General features: G+C 43.5%; 2 protein-coding genes across 3 annotated transcripts in view; both read left to right on the top strand.

The window, feature by feature from the left end:
- The window catches only part of LOC109529500 (neuropilin-1a-like), a 37,697-nt gene extending 31,805 nt beyond the window's left edge, over positions 1-5,892 (top strand). For both annotated transcript variants that reach the window (XM_019892895.1, XM_019892894.1), the window contains exons 14-18: positions 763-903; positions 1,236-1,540; positions 2,708-2,804; positions 2,887-2,931; positions 3,620-5,892. In XM_019892895.1, coding sequence (XP_019748454.1) covers positions 763-903; positions 1,236-1,540; positions 2,708-2,804; positions 2,887-2,931; positions 3,620-3,903 — 872 coding nt within the window. In that variant the 3' untranslated portion in view covers positions 3,904-5,892. The remainder of the gene's footprint in view (positions 1-762; positions 904-1,235; positions 1,541-2,707; positions 2,805-2,886; positions 2,932-3,619) is intronic.
- A 1,601-nt stretch (positions 5,893-7,493) lies between these two features.
- Positions 7,494-16,842, top strand: LOC109529503 (integrin beta-1-like). The gene is made up of 14 exons (XM_019892903.1): positions 7,494-7,719; positions 8,365-8,431; positions 8,740-8,828; positions 9,173-9,368; positions 9,443-9,613; positions 9,934-10,295; positions 11,560-11,655; positions 11,736-11,825; positions 11,895-12,035; positions 12,755-12,957; positions 13,217-13,455; positions 13,608-13,830; positions 14,196-14,428; positions 16,143-16,842. Exons 2-14 carry the CDS (start codon positions 8,365-8,367, stop codon positions 16,316-16,318), a joined length of 2,286 nt encoding a protein of 761 aa, XP_019748462.1. The 5' UTR covers positions 7,494-7,719; the 3' UTR covers positions 16,319-16,842.
- The last annotated feature ends 254 nt before the right edge of the window (positions 16,843-17,096 follow it).

Genomic DNA, 17,096 nt, shown 5'->3' with positions numbered 1-17,096 from the left:
CCTCTGCCTCTGAACATTATGTGACAAAAAGACCTTTCCCATCACAACCGTAAACATGGAAAAGCTGTGGAGCACTTGAACACCATTGACTAAACATTGTCTGCCTGTCTGTCTGTTAGGGCTGGACGATTATGAAAAAAAAAACACATGATTATTTTGACTGATAGTAAAATCACGCAGGCAGCACGGTGGGCAACTGGCAAGCATGTCGGCCTCGCATTGCAGAGGTGCAGGGTTCGATTCAGGCACTGGCCTTCCTGTGTGGAGTTTGCATGTTCTCCCCGTGCCCGTGTGGGTTTTCTCCGGGTACTCCGGTTTCCTCCCACATTCCAAAAACATGCGTGGCAGGTTAATTGAACACTATAAATTGTCCTTCGGTTTCATTGTGAGAGCATATGATTGTTCGTCAATGTGTGCCCTGTGATTGGCTGGCAACCGGTTCAGGGTAGCCTAGTGCCCGAAGTTTGCCCTGTGATTGGCTGGCAACCAGTTCAGGGTAGCCTAGTGCCCGAAGACCCTAGTGAGGATAAACGGATTAGAAAATGGATGGCTGGAATTAAAATCACGCTTCATCAAAATTATTTATTGATTGCAAAACCATTTTTTTTCTTTATATTTTGATGCAGCTGGTGTATCTAATGGAGTGTCCAGTGAGCATCATGTGTGTCCTCGAGCCTTTGTGTCCATCAAACCCAACATTTGCGCTGGCTTCTCAGTGTCAGCGTCCACGTCGTAACCGCTTGTTGTTCTTGTGGCTTGCAGACTACTTGTGGTTTGCCTGTAACTTCGACTTCGCCTCCTTCTGCGGCTGGACCACGGAAGTGGGCTCGGGTGCCGAGTGGCTGATCCAGACAGGCGCTGGAGCTCCGGCCGCACGCAGAGCGCCGACGCTGGACCACACGGGTAACACATGCGCTTGGCATTCTTGTCATTGTTGCTTTTGGCTCTCTCAAGAAGCGGCAAGAAGCTTTTTGAAAACGGCAGCTCAGGAGGAACAAACTGCTGCGGACAAATCTGAACAGAAAATTGAAAAGAACAATATTTGATTGTGTGTAAACTCATATTAAAACTTGAAAGTCTCGTTGGTCGACTGGTGAGCGCTTTATCTGTTTCACTGTCTGGAGTTATCCCAGTACTTTTTGTCCACATTTTGAAAGTGCCTTTGGCGTCCCAAGACTTGAGTCCACAATCCCTGACTGCCTCCTCAATCTGTTGTTCTGTGCTGCCCCCTGCAGGCCGCACGGGTAACTTCATCCTGATGCATCTGACCGCCTCTCCGTTAAGAAATGCCGAAAAGGACGAAGAGGACACGGAGAGAGTGGCCCGGCTGTCCAGTCTGCCCGTGACGGCGCCTCATGCCGACCTGTGCGTGTCCTTCTGGTACCACATGTTGGGCCAGCACCCCGGTGTGCTCCACATCAGACAGCAAGAGGAAGAGGAACAGGGGCTGGGGAACATCCTGTGGACAGTTAGCGGCCACCAGGGGGCGCGATGGAGGGAGGGACGAGTTTTACTACCCAGATCCAGTCGACCTTATCGAGTAAGTCTCAAGATCGATCAATTTATCTGTCCGTCTATCTCAGCCTTGTGTTGCCTTCAAGGAGAGTCTGAAATCATGATTCCTTTTTTTCTGGCACAGTAACCTGGTGGTTGTGGCAATTTTCAGATTAATAGTCAAATTAAACTAAAAAGGATAAATCCATCCGTCTAAAAGCTCGTAATTCCCATCTGTCGGGTTAAGTGCTTCTTTCATCTACAATTTAAAATAGCGGCTTTACTGACAAGTGAAACAACTGAGCGACTGTTTCAAATGTCCTGTATTTCTAAATCAACTGTTGCCTTCGGGGACATTCCTAAAATCGTCTCTTTCTTTATACAACGGGCTGATTTTTCTAAATCTCTTTAAAGAAACTGTTAAATCATCTCTTTAGATTGCTAGTCTCTGTTTCACCTTCAATGACATTCTCAAACAAATCACACTATTTTCCTCACGCAGCAGTGTGTCATTGTTCCCGATGTCCTTCACATTTTTCCCCATCTGGCTATGACTATGACTACTGTTGACTTTAGTGACAGTCTGAAATTGTAGCTTTGATTACGTAATAGTTATCTCGATGATCACGGAATGTTTCTATTTAATATCTGTTCACAGATGGCCAACAATGACCGTCTTTCCTCGCTAAACAACTGCAAAGTTGTTGCAAATGTTTTGAAGTTAGATGTTATGCAACGGTGGAACAGTCAATAATCAAAGCGCTCTTAATCCAACAAGTCATTAGCTGTTCATTTATTGCTCTCGATCTACTGTAAGTCTAGTGTTGAATTCCTGTGACAGTCTTAAATCAAAGCTTTCCTTGCACAGCTACCCCATGATTTTTCTAAAAGTCTGATATTTGTTCTAATACTGAAATGTTCAGTTCAACGATTCGTCTGTGTCTCCAAGTCAGGTGTTATCCCTCATGGACTGTCTGAAATGTTAATTTTTCCCCACACAACTGACCCGTGATATATACAGGAGCTCATCTTGGCGTTGCCTTCACTGACAGTCTGAAATGACAACTTTTCCCCACAGACCCACCAACTCATTGTATATATACAATGAGTTGTGAATATATACAATGTCGTCATTGGATGTTTGTAAATCCAGTGCTGCCTTCAGGGACCGTCCAAAATCCCATTTTGACATTTTGGAATAAAACGTTTGCAGGTGGTGGTGGAGGGCGTGGCGGACAGACTCAGCACAGGCCACATGGCCGTGGACGACATCCGCATTTTAGATGCACTCAACGCCGACCACTGCAAAGGTTTGGATGGCAACCTCCATTTTCAACACAGACACGGCATTTGTTTTGTCCGCTTCCTAACCGCTTGCGTTCCTCCTTTTAGATCCAGAGGTTCCTCCATCTCCACCCACGCAGATCATCATCCTACGTACGTTTATATCGATTTAATTCCGCGTTTGCACCAGTGGTAGTGGCTTTATTTACTCAACTGCAGAGGGGGAAGGCATCTATGATCATTTGTTTTTTTGCCACTACGTAAGATGTGGTAACACTCCACACTTGAATTAAACTGATGTTTTTTTACATGCCTCCCGGTTAGGTGCTGCTGTTTTGTTCATTAACAATAATGGCGGAGTAAATGAGCCATATGCTGCTTCATCTTGATTTCATGATCACTGGAAGCAACCTGCCCGGATGCATTTACAGGACAGTCAGCAACTATTTGAAGTAAAAAGGGGCATTTGCTCTTTTATTTGAATTGCCTTCTTGGTGTTGCCTTCACTGCCTCCCCCCCAAAAAGGCAGTGATTTTTTTCCTCAATGTCTTGAAATGCTTTTATTTTAAGTTTTGCCTTCAGGGGCTTTCTTGACAAAACGAGCTAATTCGTCGACATGTGATTAAATGTTGACTTCAATTCTCTGTCCAGCAATTTAGTGTTACCTTCATGGAAAAAAAAAAATCTAGCTCAAGTCAAACAAGAAATGTTCGGAAGTCAGGTGTTGCCTTCAGGGACTGTCCGAAACTGTAGGTTTCCGTGAACAACTCGGGCCTTTTTTTTTCTGCCCACTATTTCCTTATGTCCTCATTGTGACGCTATCTCCATTTTTTTTTTTAAGCGATAGACTCGCTCTCAGAGGGGATTGGTGAAGTGGGAGGCGTGGGCGCGGCAGACAACATGCTGAAGACGTTGGACCCCATCCTGATCACCATCATCGCCATGTCGGCGCTGGGCGTTTTTGTGGGCGCCGTGTGCAGCGTGGTGCTGTACTGCGCCTGCTCGCACGCCCCGATGGCCGACAGGAACCTGTCGGCCTTAGAGAATTATAACTTTGAGCTGGTGGACGGTGTCAAGCTGAAGAAGGACAAAATCAACCCACACACTAACTACTCGGAGGCGTGAAGGGTGAGGCCCGGCGGCCGGTAGGTGGGGGCGAGGGAAGGGGGCCGCCGTTGGACTTCAGGGTGGGCTTTTCTTTCTCAGGAGCGGCAGCGCAACAGACTGACCTGAAGGGGGCACTGTGTACAAATTAAATGTACAGCAAAGAAAAAAAAAGATGATCTATTTGTTTGTGGGTGGGTGGGTGGGGGGGGGGTGTTGTTTTTTTGGGGTGTTTTTTGAAATGTTGATTTTTTTTTTCTCATGCTGGTGATGAGACCAAGTCACAAGTAAGCTTGTGCGTGTGTGTTCTAACAGTGCCTTTTTTCCCCTCCACTTTTGTAAAGTTTGCCCCCCCCCCACCCCTCCCTTCTTCAACCACCACGAGTGTATCATCCAGGGTTCCTAAACACACACACACACACACGAGAATGTCTCAGCATTCGGTTGAAACCTGAAAACCATGTTTCAGCATTCGGTCAAAATGTGAAGACAGTGTCTCAACTTTCACTTGAAACTTGAAGACAAACGTCCCAGCCCACAGGCCAAACGTGAAGACAATGCGTCGGCATTCCGTCAAAAATGTGAAGACTGCGTCTCACCGTTAAATTGAAACGTAAACACGATATCTACGCTTTCAGTTGAAACTTGAAGATAGTGTCTCAGCCCAAACATAGAGACGATGTCTCAACATTCAGGCAAAATGTGAAGACGGTGTCTCAGGAGTAACCTAAACCTGAAGACTGCATCTCCGCATTCGGTCAAAAAGAGGATGGCCATGTCTCAGCATTTGGCTGAAGGTTAAGGACAATGCATAAGTGTTCAGGTGAAGACAATCTCTTGGCATGACGTTGAGGAAAATGTCTCGGCATTCAGTCAAAACGTGAAGACAATATTTTTGTATGGAGTTGAACCCTGAAGAGAATGTCTCAGCACTCAATTGAAGACAAAATTCTCCGTGTTCAGCAACTCGCTATTCATTTAAAACCTGGAGGCAGTGTCATAGTATTCAGTTACAACGCGGCGGTAACATTTCAGCATGCGGTCGAAGCATCAATGTCTCTCCGCATGCAGTCAAAACGTGACGACAATGTCACATTTGGTTCAAATGTGAAGACAGGCTCTCGGCGTTCAACCAAAGTGTGAAGACAATGCCTCAGTATTTGTTTGAAACGGAAAGAGCATCTCAGCATTCGGTTGAAACTTAACCTACAGCGTCTCGGCATTGAATCAAAACGTGAGCGCGATGTCTCAGTATGGAAAGGCAGGTTTGGAAAAAGGCTGGGAAATAATGTGAAGGTTTTCTGGCTTGTGGTCTTTAGTGGTCAAAGTCCCATTTTGTGTCGTGTGTGTGTGTGTGTGTGTGTGTGTGTGTGTGTGTGTGTGTGTGTGTGTGTGTGCGTGTGTGTGTGTGTTGTTCGATCATATTGTATATAGTTTTAATATATTTCTATGAAAATTGTTTTTTTCAACACGGGACAGTGCAGCAGTATCCTTTCTTGATCTCCTCTGTCCTTTCTTGATCTGCGCCACACATACAGTACACACCGTGACTGTGTCTCTCTTTAATGTCGTGTGTGCGTGCGCTTGCGCGTGAACGTTTGCGGAGTATGCCGCTCGCTTTCATACAGGGTAACACTGGACACCCCTCCCCGACAAGGAGGAGCCAAGACCTCAAGTGTTTCCTTCGTCTCTTTTAAAATACAGGCTGGTCGTGACGACCGCTCTTCTCGTTGTATGGGTGACGCTACAAAATGGCTGCAGCATCCTCACGCACACACACACACACACACACACACACACACACACACACACACACACACACACACACACACACACACACACACACACTTAATAGGGCTCACTCTTTAATTGTCAGTCCCAGAGTAACCTCCAAAGTGGAACTCAACCCGTTCTGTGCTTGACTTGATCGGGTTTCAAAACAAATGCTTCTGTGTGAAATTGTGTGACCCAGGGTCAAACTGTTACTACCCTCACCCCCGCCCCCCCCCCAACCCCAAAAAGGAAAAAAAAAGTGTGCAGTGCCAGGGGGTTTACAAAGTGTAAAAAGTTAACTGTAAATATAAATTTAAAATGGAGTCAAACTACTCACCAAATTCCCCGCTCAGTTTCATGCTAGGCATTTCACAGCCATTTTTCTTCTCGCTACATGCTATTTACATTCGCAACTGTTTGGGGAAAATTGATTTGTGCGCAAAGGCTTCTTGTCACTGTCTTTTTGTCTCCTTCAGGGATGGTCTGATAATCCGTTTTTCCTCACAAAACAATCAAGAGAATATTCCAAGTTAAAATCTCGCTCGTTTAACACTAGCGATGCCATCAAGGACAATCTGAAATTTGAGCGTGATTATTTATTACCTTGTCATGAGATAACTTCCCGCTATATGTTATTTCCATGAGGACTGAAGTTATGCAGGAGTTGGCGAAACCATGCGGGACAATGCTTGAAAGTCGCAAATTGTTCAGACTTTTGGAGGTTCCGCTGTAGCGAGTAACACAAATGGACTTTCGTGATCTGGTGAATGAGAGGATGCTGCAGCACTGGGTATGATTAAATAAAACATCTTGCACTGAAATGTAAAAGTAACACAAAACATGACTTTATGATGTAATAGTAACAAGATGGTGTTATATGTTGTTTTTTTTTATTAAAAAAATGAAAAGAAAAAACGCTTTCACATGAAGATGTACATTTTTCCATGGGAAAAACGTCTGTCAGGAGGGTAAAATGGCAAATTGCAGTCAAATCAGTGATGTTTTTTTGTCATATTTTACTTTGTTTTTGTTTGTTTTCAAACCTGCTTATGTAATGTTGCCAATATGAAAGATGGAAAAGCAGCAATTCAGCCTTAAAACGTGTTAAGTGATTTAAAGAGAGGGGAAAAAAACTACAGTAGTTTGTACTTTCTGGTGGATGTCCAGATTCACCTTTTCTGTGTTGTTGCAGATCATTTGGACTTTACATTCCAAACAATTGGACAAATAAATGTTTGCATTATTTGTCAGAGTAGCAACTGTGTGTTTTTTTTTTTTAATTGTTTGATTGATACGAGCAATACACACTGTATGCCCCAAAAGTAGTGTGACACCTCCAGGAAGTAAAGTTTCAGTTTGTCAATCAGTTTGGGTTTGTTACTTTGTGTGTGTGTGTGTGTGTGTGTGTGTGTGTGTGTGTGTGTGTGTATATATATATATATATATATATATATATATATATACACGGTATATATCATCAGATTATGCAAATGCTGCTAATGAGTTAACCACCAAGCACCATTCAGAAACTTTTATTTCCCAATTGAATGAATCTCTTTGCTCATAATCAATGTCATAATAAAATACACTCTGAGCCTGTATATCAGATAAAATAAGAAAACCTTTATTAATCCCACAAAGGAGAAATTCCCAATCCACAGCAGCAAAGTTATGAAAGGAAGAAGTAGAAGAACAAAATGTAGGAGCTGCTGTAAAGGCAGCCACTCTCATATACATATAGAATCAACGCTTGACATTGCATTGACATGATAGCAAATAAATAAATAAAAAAGTACCCAAAAGTATTTGCTTCCATGTGTGCAAGCGTCGATTTGGGGAGGCGGATTGTGATTTGGATCGAATGTCTAAATGTTATTGCGAAAAGCAAACGAGAATTCCTCACAGCTGTTGTAAAGATGTTTGAGTGAAGAGAAGGAAAGTAAGCGAACCTCCCGACCGACAGTTTAGCTGTCGGTACCTCTTCTTTTTCTGTGGATAAAAAAAGGACATTTAGCTCTAATACATGTTATTGTGACTCTGCTAGAACTTGGGTGTCAGAACAAGGTAAGTGTTCTGAGTTTTTACATACTTTGTCTCCTTTGAAAGTAGATGTTGTGTGACGACCAAAGAAGGAATGTGCGAAGATTTTTGGCTGTGGATTAACGTGACGTGACTGGGAATACGTTGACGTCATTCCTTCATGTTCACTTTTTACTTTCTGGGTGTTTTATTAGATTTAGCACACGTTCCACCTCGAGTTTATAGAAGAAAGAAAAACTACATCTTAACCAACGACAGTTCTGACTTGAGATATGACGACTTTTAATTTAAACCACTTTCCCAACTTTAATGAACTTTCCCCACTGGAAGCAATAAAAATGACATGAACGCATTCCACCCAGCACCCCTAAAATGTGATGTGTTTTTAAAATTGAAAATAGCACCGTCATATTTACTCTGAAAAATGAACAAATAAATAGAATACAGAATTGAATCGTAGAACATCATGTTCACAAATCCTTTGTGGTGTGCGCGTCGTTTTTTCACAGAAGATAAAGAAATATAAGAAACATAATTTAACACTCTCTCTCTCTCTCTCTCTCTCTCTCTCTCTCTCTCTATATATATATATATATATAACATTTTATATATATATAATATATATTTCTATATAATTTTTTTTTTTTTTTTTTTGCTGTTTGTTTCCAGATGTATCTCCGGCGAATCGTGCTGGCGTCCTTGTTGGCGCTTCTAAGTTTCAGCCTAGCGGAGCAAGGTAAGACATGTCTAGAAATAAATGGGATAAGGCCCTTGTACTCCAGGGACAACAAGTAACGCTATCACCACTTGACATAACGTGTTTTATATTTGTACATCTTTTGTACAATTTGACTATTTTGTAGGATTAAAATTGACTTGGCTACTATTTTTTTGATAGTTTGGCCCAACTGCATAGAAAAAGTCATTTGAAACTCTCCCTGCCGTACGGCTGTGTCGTTAGACACTCTGTTTAACATGATCAAGCCATATTGATGAGTGTGAATGGTTCGCTTGTGGCGTTCATATTTTTTTTTTTAATTTCAGAGCCGAGCATTTGCATCAAGGCTAACGCTCGCTCGTGCGATGAGTGCATCCAAGTGGACAAGTCATGCGGATGGTGCGCAGAGGAGGAGGTCAGCTGCTTGACTGAAAGAAACGGGTCAAGGCCCTAATATGTCAATATCTGTTTGGGTCCAAAAACCAACCATCAAACCAAAACTCAGTTTTGAATCCCGATCATCTTTCCTGTTGGAATTAATTGAACTGCGATCCACTCCAGCCCCAGAATGTTTTTTTTTCAATATTTGAAAAAGCCTATATAGTTTAAATTACATTGGGTTAGATAAAGTAACAAATTTATCCAAATCCTTGCCAATATTTAACATATCCCCCTAATCTCATTCCACACCCTGCCCCAAAGTAAATTTCTGTGCATGAATCTTCCAAATCACGACCTGCCTTTGTGTTGTATCGTTAGTTCTTTTACTTTCATGGGTCCAAATCTACTCGCTGTGATGACGTGGAGTCTCTGAAGGCCAGACGGTGCAACGTGGTCAAAATCGAGAATCCTCGCGGTAGCATCTTGATCAACGAGAACAAACCCTTTTCCAACTGGAACAAGGATGAGATCGTTCAGATGCAGCCCCAGAAGCTCAGCCTCACCCTCAGATCTGGTAGATCCTCTCGAGAAATCTTACTGTGAAAAGGCATTTCCTGTAAACTGACTCGGTGGTGATTGGTCCCGCAGGTGAACCGCAGACTTTTGATCTGAAGTTCAAGCGAACTGAGGACTATCCCTTAGATGTGTACTTCTTGATGGACCAGTCCTTCTCCAAGAAGGATGATCTGGACAACGCCAAGAACCTTGGCTTAGATATCATATCCCAAATACAGAGCTTCACCTCAGACTACAGGATCGGTGAGGAAGATGTCATTACTCATGCCGCTTTTCCACCGCAGTGACGTTTCTCCGCAACTAGGAAATTTTCTGTGTGCTTGGACGATGACAACCATGGTTAGAATTTAGTTCTGGGTCCCTTTTGAGAGGTTGAAAGAAGACCTTGCCGTGGGCTAGTTCTTCCCTTTAGTTCCATCAATTACAATGACCAAGAAGTAAAAGATCCTGAAATCTTCAGGAGAGATAAGGTTTTAGTTCATTTCTGCAAATGTGACTTTAGTTCCAGTAACTACCTATACAAAGTACACATACTCAGAAATAAAAGTTGTCTTCTCCTGCAGGGTTTGGCTCATTCGTGGGAAAGACATTGATGCCAGACACCAGCGCCAATCCGTCCAGCTCCCAGAACAGCGTCAACTACAAGAACATCCTACAACTTACCAATAATGGCCACCAGTTCCACCAGCTGCTCAGCCAGCAACCGACCTCTGGAAACCTGGACTATTCTGAAGGAGGGTCGGATGCCATCATGCAGGCGGCCGTGTGCGAGGACCAGATCGGCTGGAGGAATTTCACTCGTCTCCTCGTCATTGCCACAGATGCAGGATTCCATTTTGGGGATGGAGGACTGGGCAATGGCAAGCTCTCCAATGATGGAAATTGTCACCTGGAGAATAACATGTACACCATGAGTCACTCCTATGTAAGACATCTTTACCTTCTGACTGACTGACACACTTAATTATTAGTAGGACTGACTTAATTGTAAGACTGACTGACTGACTGACACAGACTTACTGCTAGGGCCGGGTGAGTCATCAGGGTTATCCATTTATTCAAACTTATTTGTCTGGAAAATTTAAAAGCGCTAGAGAACCTCAGCTGTATCACAGGAAATTATCCAGTGACACTAAGTTTTTGGAACTGAAATTGGGAAATAGGAATGAAATTCCACGAACCAAGGGTGTAACCGTTTTAGATTTTTATAACCTTGCGACTAACTAAAAGTACCAGAATGAAAAACGTCATGGAATTTCAGGTAGGAATGTGGCTGTAGTTCCAAGAACTAAAAGTTCCTGAAACTTCAATTGGAAATTGTAGCCTTAATTACAAGAATAACCTCACGTACATGTGACTATGGGTGAAAAAAAAACAAAAAACCTCAAAGTTCCTGACATTTTAGTTGTCGAAATATAAATATCCATGCATCCATCCATCCACTTATCCTCACCTGCGCTGCGGGCTTGCTGGAGCCTATCCCAGCTGTCCTGGTTACCAGCCACTTGCAGGGCACACATAGACAAACAACCATTTGCACTCACACTCACAGCTAGGGACAATTGAGAATGCTCAATTAAGCTGCCATGCATGTTTTTGGAATGTGGGAGGAAACCAGAATACCCGGAGGTAACCCACGCAGGCACGGGGAGAACATGCAAACTCCACACAGGAAGGCCAGAGCCTGAATCGAACCTCACACCTCTACACTGTGAGACGGACACGTTAATCAGTCCTCCACCATGGCGCCAGAAATATAAGTTAACAACAGGAAAAAAGTTCCTGGTATTGTAGATGGAAGTTACCCACCAGATCCAAGAGATGGCGCTATTGGGTGTATGTACGTATGGCGTCACCCACTTTGTAACGTGCAATACTGCCATCTACAGGAATTGACTGGAACTTTTTTTTCAACCCAGTCAGATGCTTTTGTCTTGGTGGAGGTCCAAACGCTACTGTACCAAATTACATTGTGGTCATAGTCATTGTGCCTTTTTTCACCAATTACTTGAAGGGTATTCCTTGAAAGTGACAACTTATTGAGTTAGTTAGGTGGAACGACATTGGATTGGTCAATTTTGTCAGTTTTAATGGAGTAGGTCAAATACGGTATAAATATCTTGTGCATGTGTGATGTAGCCTAGCCTATGTGTTAATATTTGTTGTTGTTGTTTTTTTTTTTAAATCAGGACCATCCCTCCATCGCCCAGCTAGTCCAAAAACTCGGGGAACACAACATCCAAACCATCTTTGCCGTCACAGAGGAATTGCAACCCATTTACAAGGTGCCAACGAACAATAACATGCATTTATTTGCCACGTATATTTGTGGTAAGTCCTACAAGTTTTTTTTATTTGTGCACAGGAACTGAAAAATCAGATTCCCGGATCGGCTGTAGGCATGCTGTCATCTAACTCCAGCAATATGATCAAACTCATCATCGACACGTACAACGTGAGTGTCAAGATTAACTTTCCAGCCACCTGATTCTTATTCCATTTTTTTTCATTTCCCTTTTGACAGTCTGTGTCGTCTGAGGTCCTTCTAGGAAACAGCAAGCTCCCAAAAGGAGTTTCCATTGCCTACAAGTCCATCTGTAAGAATGATGTGGAGGGAACTGGCGAGAAGGGCAGGAAGTGCTCCGACATCTCCATTGGAGATGAGGTACTTGGAATATGAAGGATTATTCAAAGGTATTTTAAGAAAGAAAGACATTTGAAAGGTATTACATTTAATTTACGAAGACAAATAAGATCACACCTCATCCCACGATGCATAAAAATAGCATTCGAGCTTTAAATCCGATGGGTATCATGAGAGAAAAATGTATGGTATGGCTGACATCATTCCTTGACAATTACCCTATGGGGGATATATAGAGTTGGAGGAAAAGCGGATAAGAGTGCTCAGGGTGGAAGCAATTAATGTTGCTATCAAATTCAGTGGTCATTCCTTTTTTTTTTTAATCAAGGCCATTGGATGCTAAAAACTATTCATTTAAAATGTATACATTATTTTAAAGGTAGGCTGAAACAGGTGGCAAATTTAGAAGAAAAGCTGCCGAGGGCAGTAAATACTTCGGTTTTTGCCGCACTCAACTGAAGCGAGTTTTGAGCCATCCATTCATTAATTGTGTTTAAGCAATGCACTTATCTTAACTGTAATATCAGGACTAAAAGAAAAATTCATTCTGGTGGTCATCTGCATCGACAGATTCATGGGATACTTTCAAATAACATCTCTAAAACGAAGCATGTAATGCGCAAAAGAGGATGGGCCCTAAAATTGATGCTTGAGGAACACCACCGAAACAAGGGACAGACTCTGAATTACGGTTGCCAAGAAGTGCAGAAATTATTTGTTATCATGCTTGTGTTCTTCAGGTGACGTTCAAGATCTCCATCGAGTCCGAGAAGTGCCCGTCGCATGGCAAGCCAGAGAGCATCAAGATCAAACCGCTGGGCTTCACCGAGGAGGTGGAGGTGATCCTCAACTTCATCTGTGAGTGTCAGTGCTCAGCCCAGAGAGAGCCCAACAGCAAGAAGTGCGACGACGGCCACGGCACATTCGAGTGCGGCGCCTGCAAGTAAGTGCCGACTTGTTTTGGGAAATTGGTTTTCTACTACTGCTGCTTCCATGGCCAGGGATCTTTTGAGTGCGGTGCCTGCAAGTGAGAGGCAAAACATTTTTTCGAACTGCTTATTCTCACAAGGGTCATGGGTGTGCTGGAGCCTATCCCAGCCATAAGATAACATTTGAATATGAAAAAGATTTCAAAAATGTAACTGAACTAGATAATGTCATTCAAAGGACACGCTCATATCATGGAAATGTTTTTTCCTCAGGTGTAACGATGGTCGCATCGGACGTCTGTGCGAGTGCAGCACGGACGAGGTTTGGATGGAGGATATGGACGCCAACTGCCGCAAGGACAACGGCACCGACATCTGCAGTAACAACGGCGACTGCGTGTGCGGAACCTGCGAATGCAAGAAGAGAGAGATCCCCACTGAGATCTACAGCGGAAAATACTGCGAGTGTGACAACTTCAATTGCGACCGCTCCAACAACAAGCTCTGCGGAGGTCGGCATGAGTAACTCTCACGTCGACAAGTCAAACAAGCAAAATGGGCAAAATGTTTTTTTCGTGAAACTCAAGACAAAAGTCATATGTAGAGATCCCGCAAATAAGTAGAGGTCCTGCATATAAGTTTGTGTTTTTGTGTGTGTTGTCAGGCCACGGCCGTTGCGAGTGTCGCGTGTGCGTGTGCGACAACAACTACACGGGCAGCGCATGCGACTGCTCACTGGACACATCCGCCTGCCTGGCCAAGAACGGACAGATCTGCAACGGTCGGGGAATCTGCGAGTGCGGCGTCTGCAAATGTACCGACCCCAAGTTCCAGGGACCCACTTGCGAGATCTGCCCCACCTGCCCCGGACTCTGCACAATCCACAAGTAAGTGCCAAGGAAAACCCCTCTATTTGAAATATATATTTATTTTTTTGTCTTAATGTTACTATTTTCAACTTGCAAAAAAAATGTTATGAAGCTATTCTCATAACATTCTCACATTATTCATGTACACTAGCAAAATGACATGTTAGGAATTCAATCTTTGTCAAAATGTTCTTGCAATACAGTATTATAACTGAAGTCCTGTGAAATGGGGACTCTCTTCTTAAAATTGTAGTTTTTGTTCTAATAACGTCAGCAGCATTTTCATAAAATTAAAGCTTTGGTTTGGTGAATTCTATGAATATGCCAGCCGCCGGTGCTGACTTTTTATGATTATTATTTATTTATTTTTTTTGTGTGGTTAGGGAGTGCGTGCAGTGCCGAGCGTTCCAGACAGGCGAGAAGAAGGACACCTGCGAGCGTGACTGCAGTGACTTTGTCCTGATCAAGGTGAAGGACCGCGAGAAGCTTCCTCAGCCCACTGACCAGAGCTTCCCACTGACACACTGCAAGGAGAGGGACGATGATGACCAGTGGTTCTACTACGCCATCGCCATCAGGAACAACACCAAGGAGGTCTACGTGGTTGAGATGCCGGGTACAAAGCATACTGTACTTCAGCGGTCCACAACCTTTTTTGCCTCACGGGCCGGTTTACTGTCAGACAATATTTTCAGGGACCGACCTCTTAAATACAACAAAGTAATATGATATGACCTGCATGAAACCTGCGGTATTTTCTACACATTATAATAAACATGGGCGGCCCGATGGGCCACTGGTTAGCACGTCGACCTCACAGCGCAGAGAGCGTGGGTTCAATCCGGCTCCGGCCTTCCTGTGTGGAGTTTGCATGTTCTCCCCGGGCTTGCGTGGGTTTTCTCCGGGTACTCCAGTTTCCTCCCACATTCCAAAAACATGCATGGCAGGCTGATTGAACACTGAAAATTGTCCCTGGATGTGAGAGTGAGCGCGGATGGTTGTTCGTCTCTGTGTGCCCTGCGATTGGCTGGCAACCGATTCAGGGTGTCCCCCGCCTGCTGCCCGAACCCTGCCTTCAAAATAAGATACACTGCAAATACAAAGTGCATGAAAAATACGACTCACCATCGCCGCATATTATGCAGAGTGGGCTTGGTGCGTGGGAATCTCCCGTAGAGATAAATCCATATTTTCAGTAGGGCTCCTGATACTGTCTATTGAATGTAGCCTTCTTTTTCTTGAAAGTCGTAAGCTCCTCTTCTGTCTCCTGGCTGGGGCTTTCGATTTCGAAGACATTCGATTTTTTTTTTACTCATTTTGCTAGGTCCCAGGCTCCATTTTAGCAGTAACCTATCACGTAACCGAGAAGCCCACCTTTACCTGAGTCAAGAGTTATATACTGTAGATGGCTGTAATGGAGAATCCGGTAATTTTTCAAAATAAAGTATCTTTCAGATTACAAAATGGAAAAAGACGGAAGTAATGCAAGTTATTTAATCTTTCTGTGCGGCCCGGTACCAAACGACCCACGGACCGGTGCCAGTCCGCGGCCCGGGGTTTTGGACCACTGCTGTACCCTATAGTCTGCCCCATCATAACTCTATGATGCCAGGTTTTTGTGACACAAAGAAATGAGACCAAGAAACAGTACAACAACTCCACCTCGCCCCTTTCTCTTGCATGCATTACGTTCCAGACTGCCCTTGCAATAAGTCTTTTAACACACTACTAAAATAATATACACACATTCATTCATTCAATAAATTAAAGGGACCATGGGGCCAGGATGGGCCATTATTCATAATTATTTTTTAGTGATTTATTTTTTTAAACCTCTTGGCTGAGCCTGAGGAGATGCAGGGCCACGATTTAATAGGAAATTTGCCATTGCTGCAGAGAAGGACCAACGTAAGCCATTTAATTTCCAACCCAGACCTACACACTTCATCTTCCAAGTCCGTCATTGAAATGATTGCTGCAAATGACACTAACCTGCTTGGTCCATCCCATTTTTGTTTTGCTGGATTCGAAAATTGAATTGAAAAATGGAGGATTTTTAAACTTCTAAAGCCCACCAGAAAGCAAACCTTTTCAGTGTAGTGTCTGTGACCTTGAGTGTGTGAAGTTAATGAATGAGAGTGTCGTTGGCTATCGTTAGCTCAGGTTAGCTAGCTTTTTTAGCTGGTGCATTAGCGGTCCACTTTTGGTCATGCCCAAAAACTTGCATATGTTAAAAAAAAGTTAAAGTCAAGCAGACAGATGGGGTGTTGACATGCATTTGTGGGGTGCACCACTGATCTCAAATCTTTGTGTGTTCCATGTGCTTTCAGCAAGAGGCGTCATGCCCATTGGCCTGGTGACGAACTTCGACAGCTTGAAGCATCGTGTCCCCTCCTCCTCTTCGACTGTTCTCTCCTCCATCTTGATGTTTGGAATGACCAAATGGCTAAATCTCCTGTGTCTTTTTGCAACCTTCTCGGTCCTCACTCCTCTGTTTACATGCTAGCTCCTCCCATCAGAGCTCCCTTTGAACAGCCAGGAACAACAGAGGATTGTCGAGCAGATGTGTGGAGGAATTAGATGCTTACGATTCAGTTCCGTCATTTTATGGAGAGGGCCATTAAAGATGACCTCACGTCATTGATGTATGCATGTCACAAATCAAACGTTTCTGTCTCAATTATAAATGGCACAACACTTGTCCACTTTGTGTGTTATGTTTCAAGTATTATATTTCATTAAAAATGAGAACCACAAGCAAATAGCCTGCTCGGTATCTGTCTGTGGACTGGGGGTTGGGCATGCCTGTTTAGGGGGATTGAGAAAATGATCCCAAAATAGATTTTGAATTGTAAAATAAAATTCTGGAAGGGCTCAACTGGGGCTACACAGATTTATGATGGGGCTGTAGCACCCTTTGCCCCGGTGTAGCGATGACCCTGGATCATCTATTCTCGCCCAAAACTGGACTGATACTTTTCAAGAATATTACATTTTGCCAAAAAGTAGTTCACTTGGATGAATGTCATTTTTACCTAGAGTTCTGTTTAGAAAGCACCTTGTTGCATGTCAAACCAAACTAGTAGCCCATCACGTGGAGTTCTATATAAATATTATTGATAATATTCATAGTCATCATGGATGACCATGAATATTATTCTTACATAAGTCCGTTCCTGCCAACCTTGCCTTCAGCAATATGGCGAGCGCTCTGACGCATCGAAGCAGCGTTAGTCGCCCAGTGCCTCAGGTGCGCTATGTTGCATTGGCCGCTACGTGTCGCC

This window comes from Hippocampus comes, unplaced genomic scaffold (assembly GCF_001891065.2).
Source record: "Hippocampus comes isolate QL1 unplaced genomic scaffold, H_comes_QL1_v1.1 scaffold255, whole genome shotgun sequence".
Taxonomy (NCBI): domain Eukaryota; kingdom Metazoa; phylum Chordata; class Actinopteri; order Syngnathiformes; family Syngnathidae; genus Hippocampus; species Hippocampus comes.
This window is presented reverse-complemented; position numbering and strand designations above follow the sequence as displayed.

Coding starts and splice junctions, on each gene's coding strand:
- LOC109529503 (XM_019892903.1), top strand. CDS start 8,365: ATGTATCTCCGGCGAATCGTGCTGGCGTCCTTGTTGGCGCTTCTAAGT. Junction 11,826..11,894: donor TCATCATCGACACGTACAAC/GTGAGTGTCAAG, acceptor CCCTTTTGACAG/TCTGTGTCGTCTGAGGTCCT. Junction 13,831..14,195: donor GGACTCTGCACAATCCACAA/GTAAGTGCCAAG, acceptor TTGTGTGGTTAG/GGAGTGCGTGCAGTGCCGAG.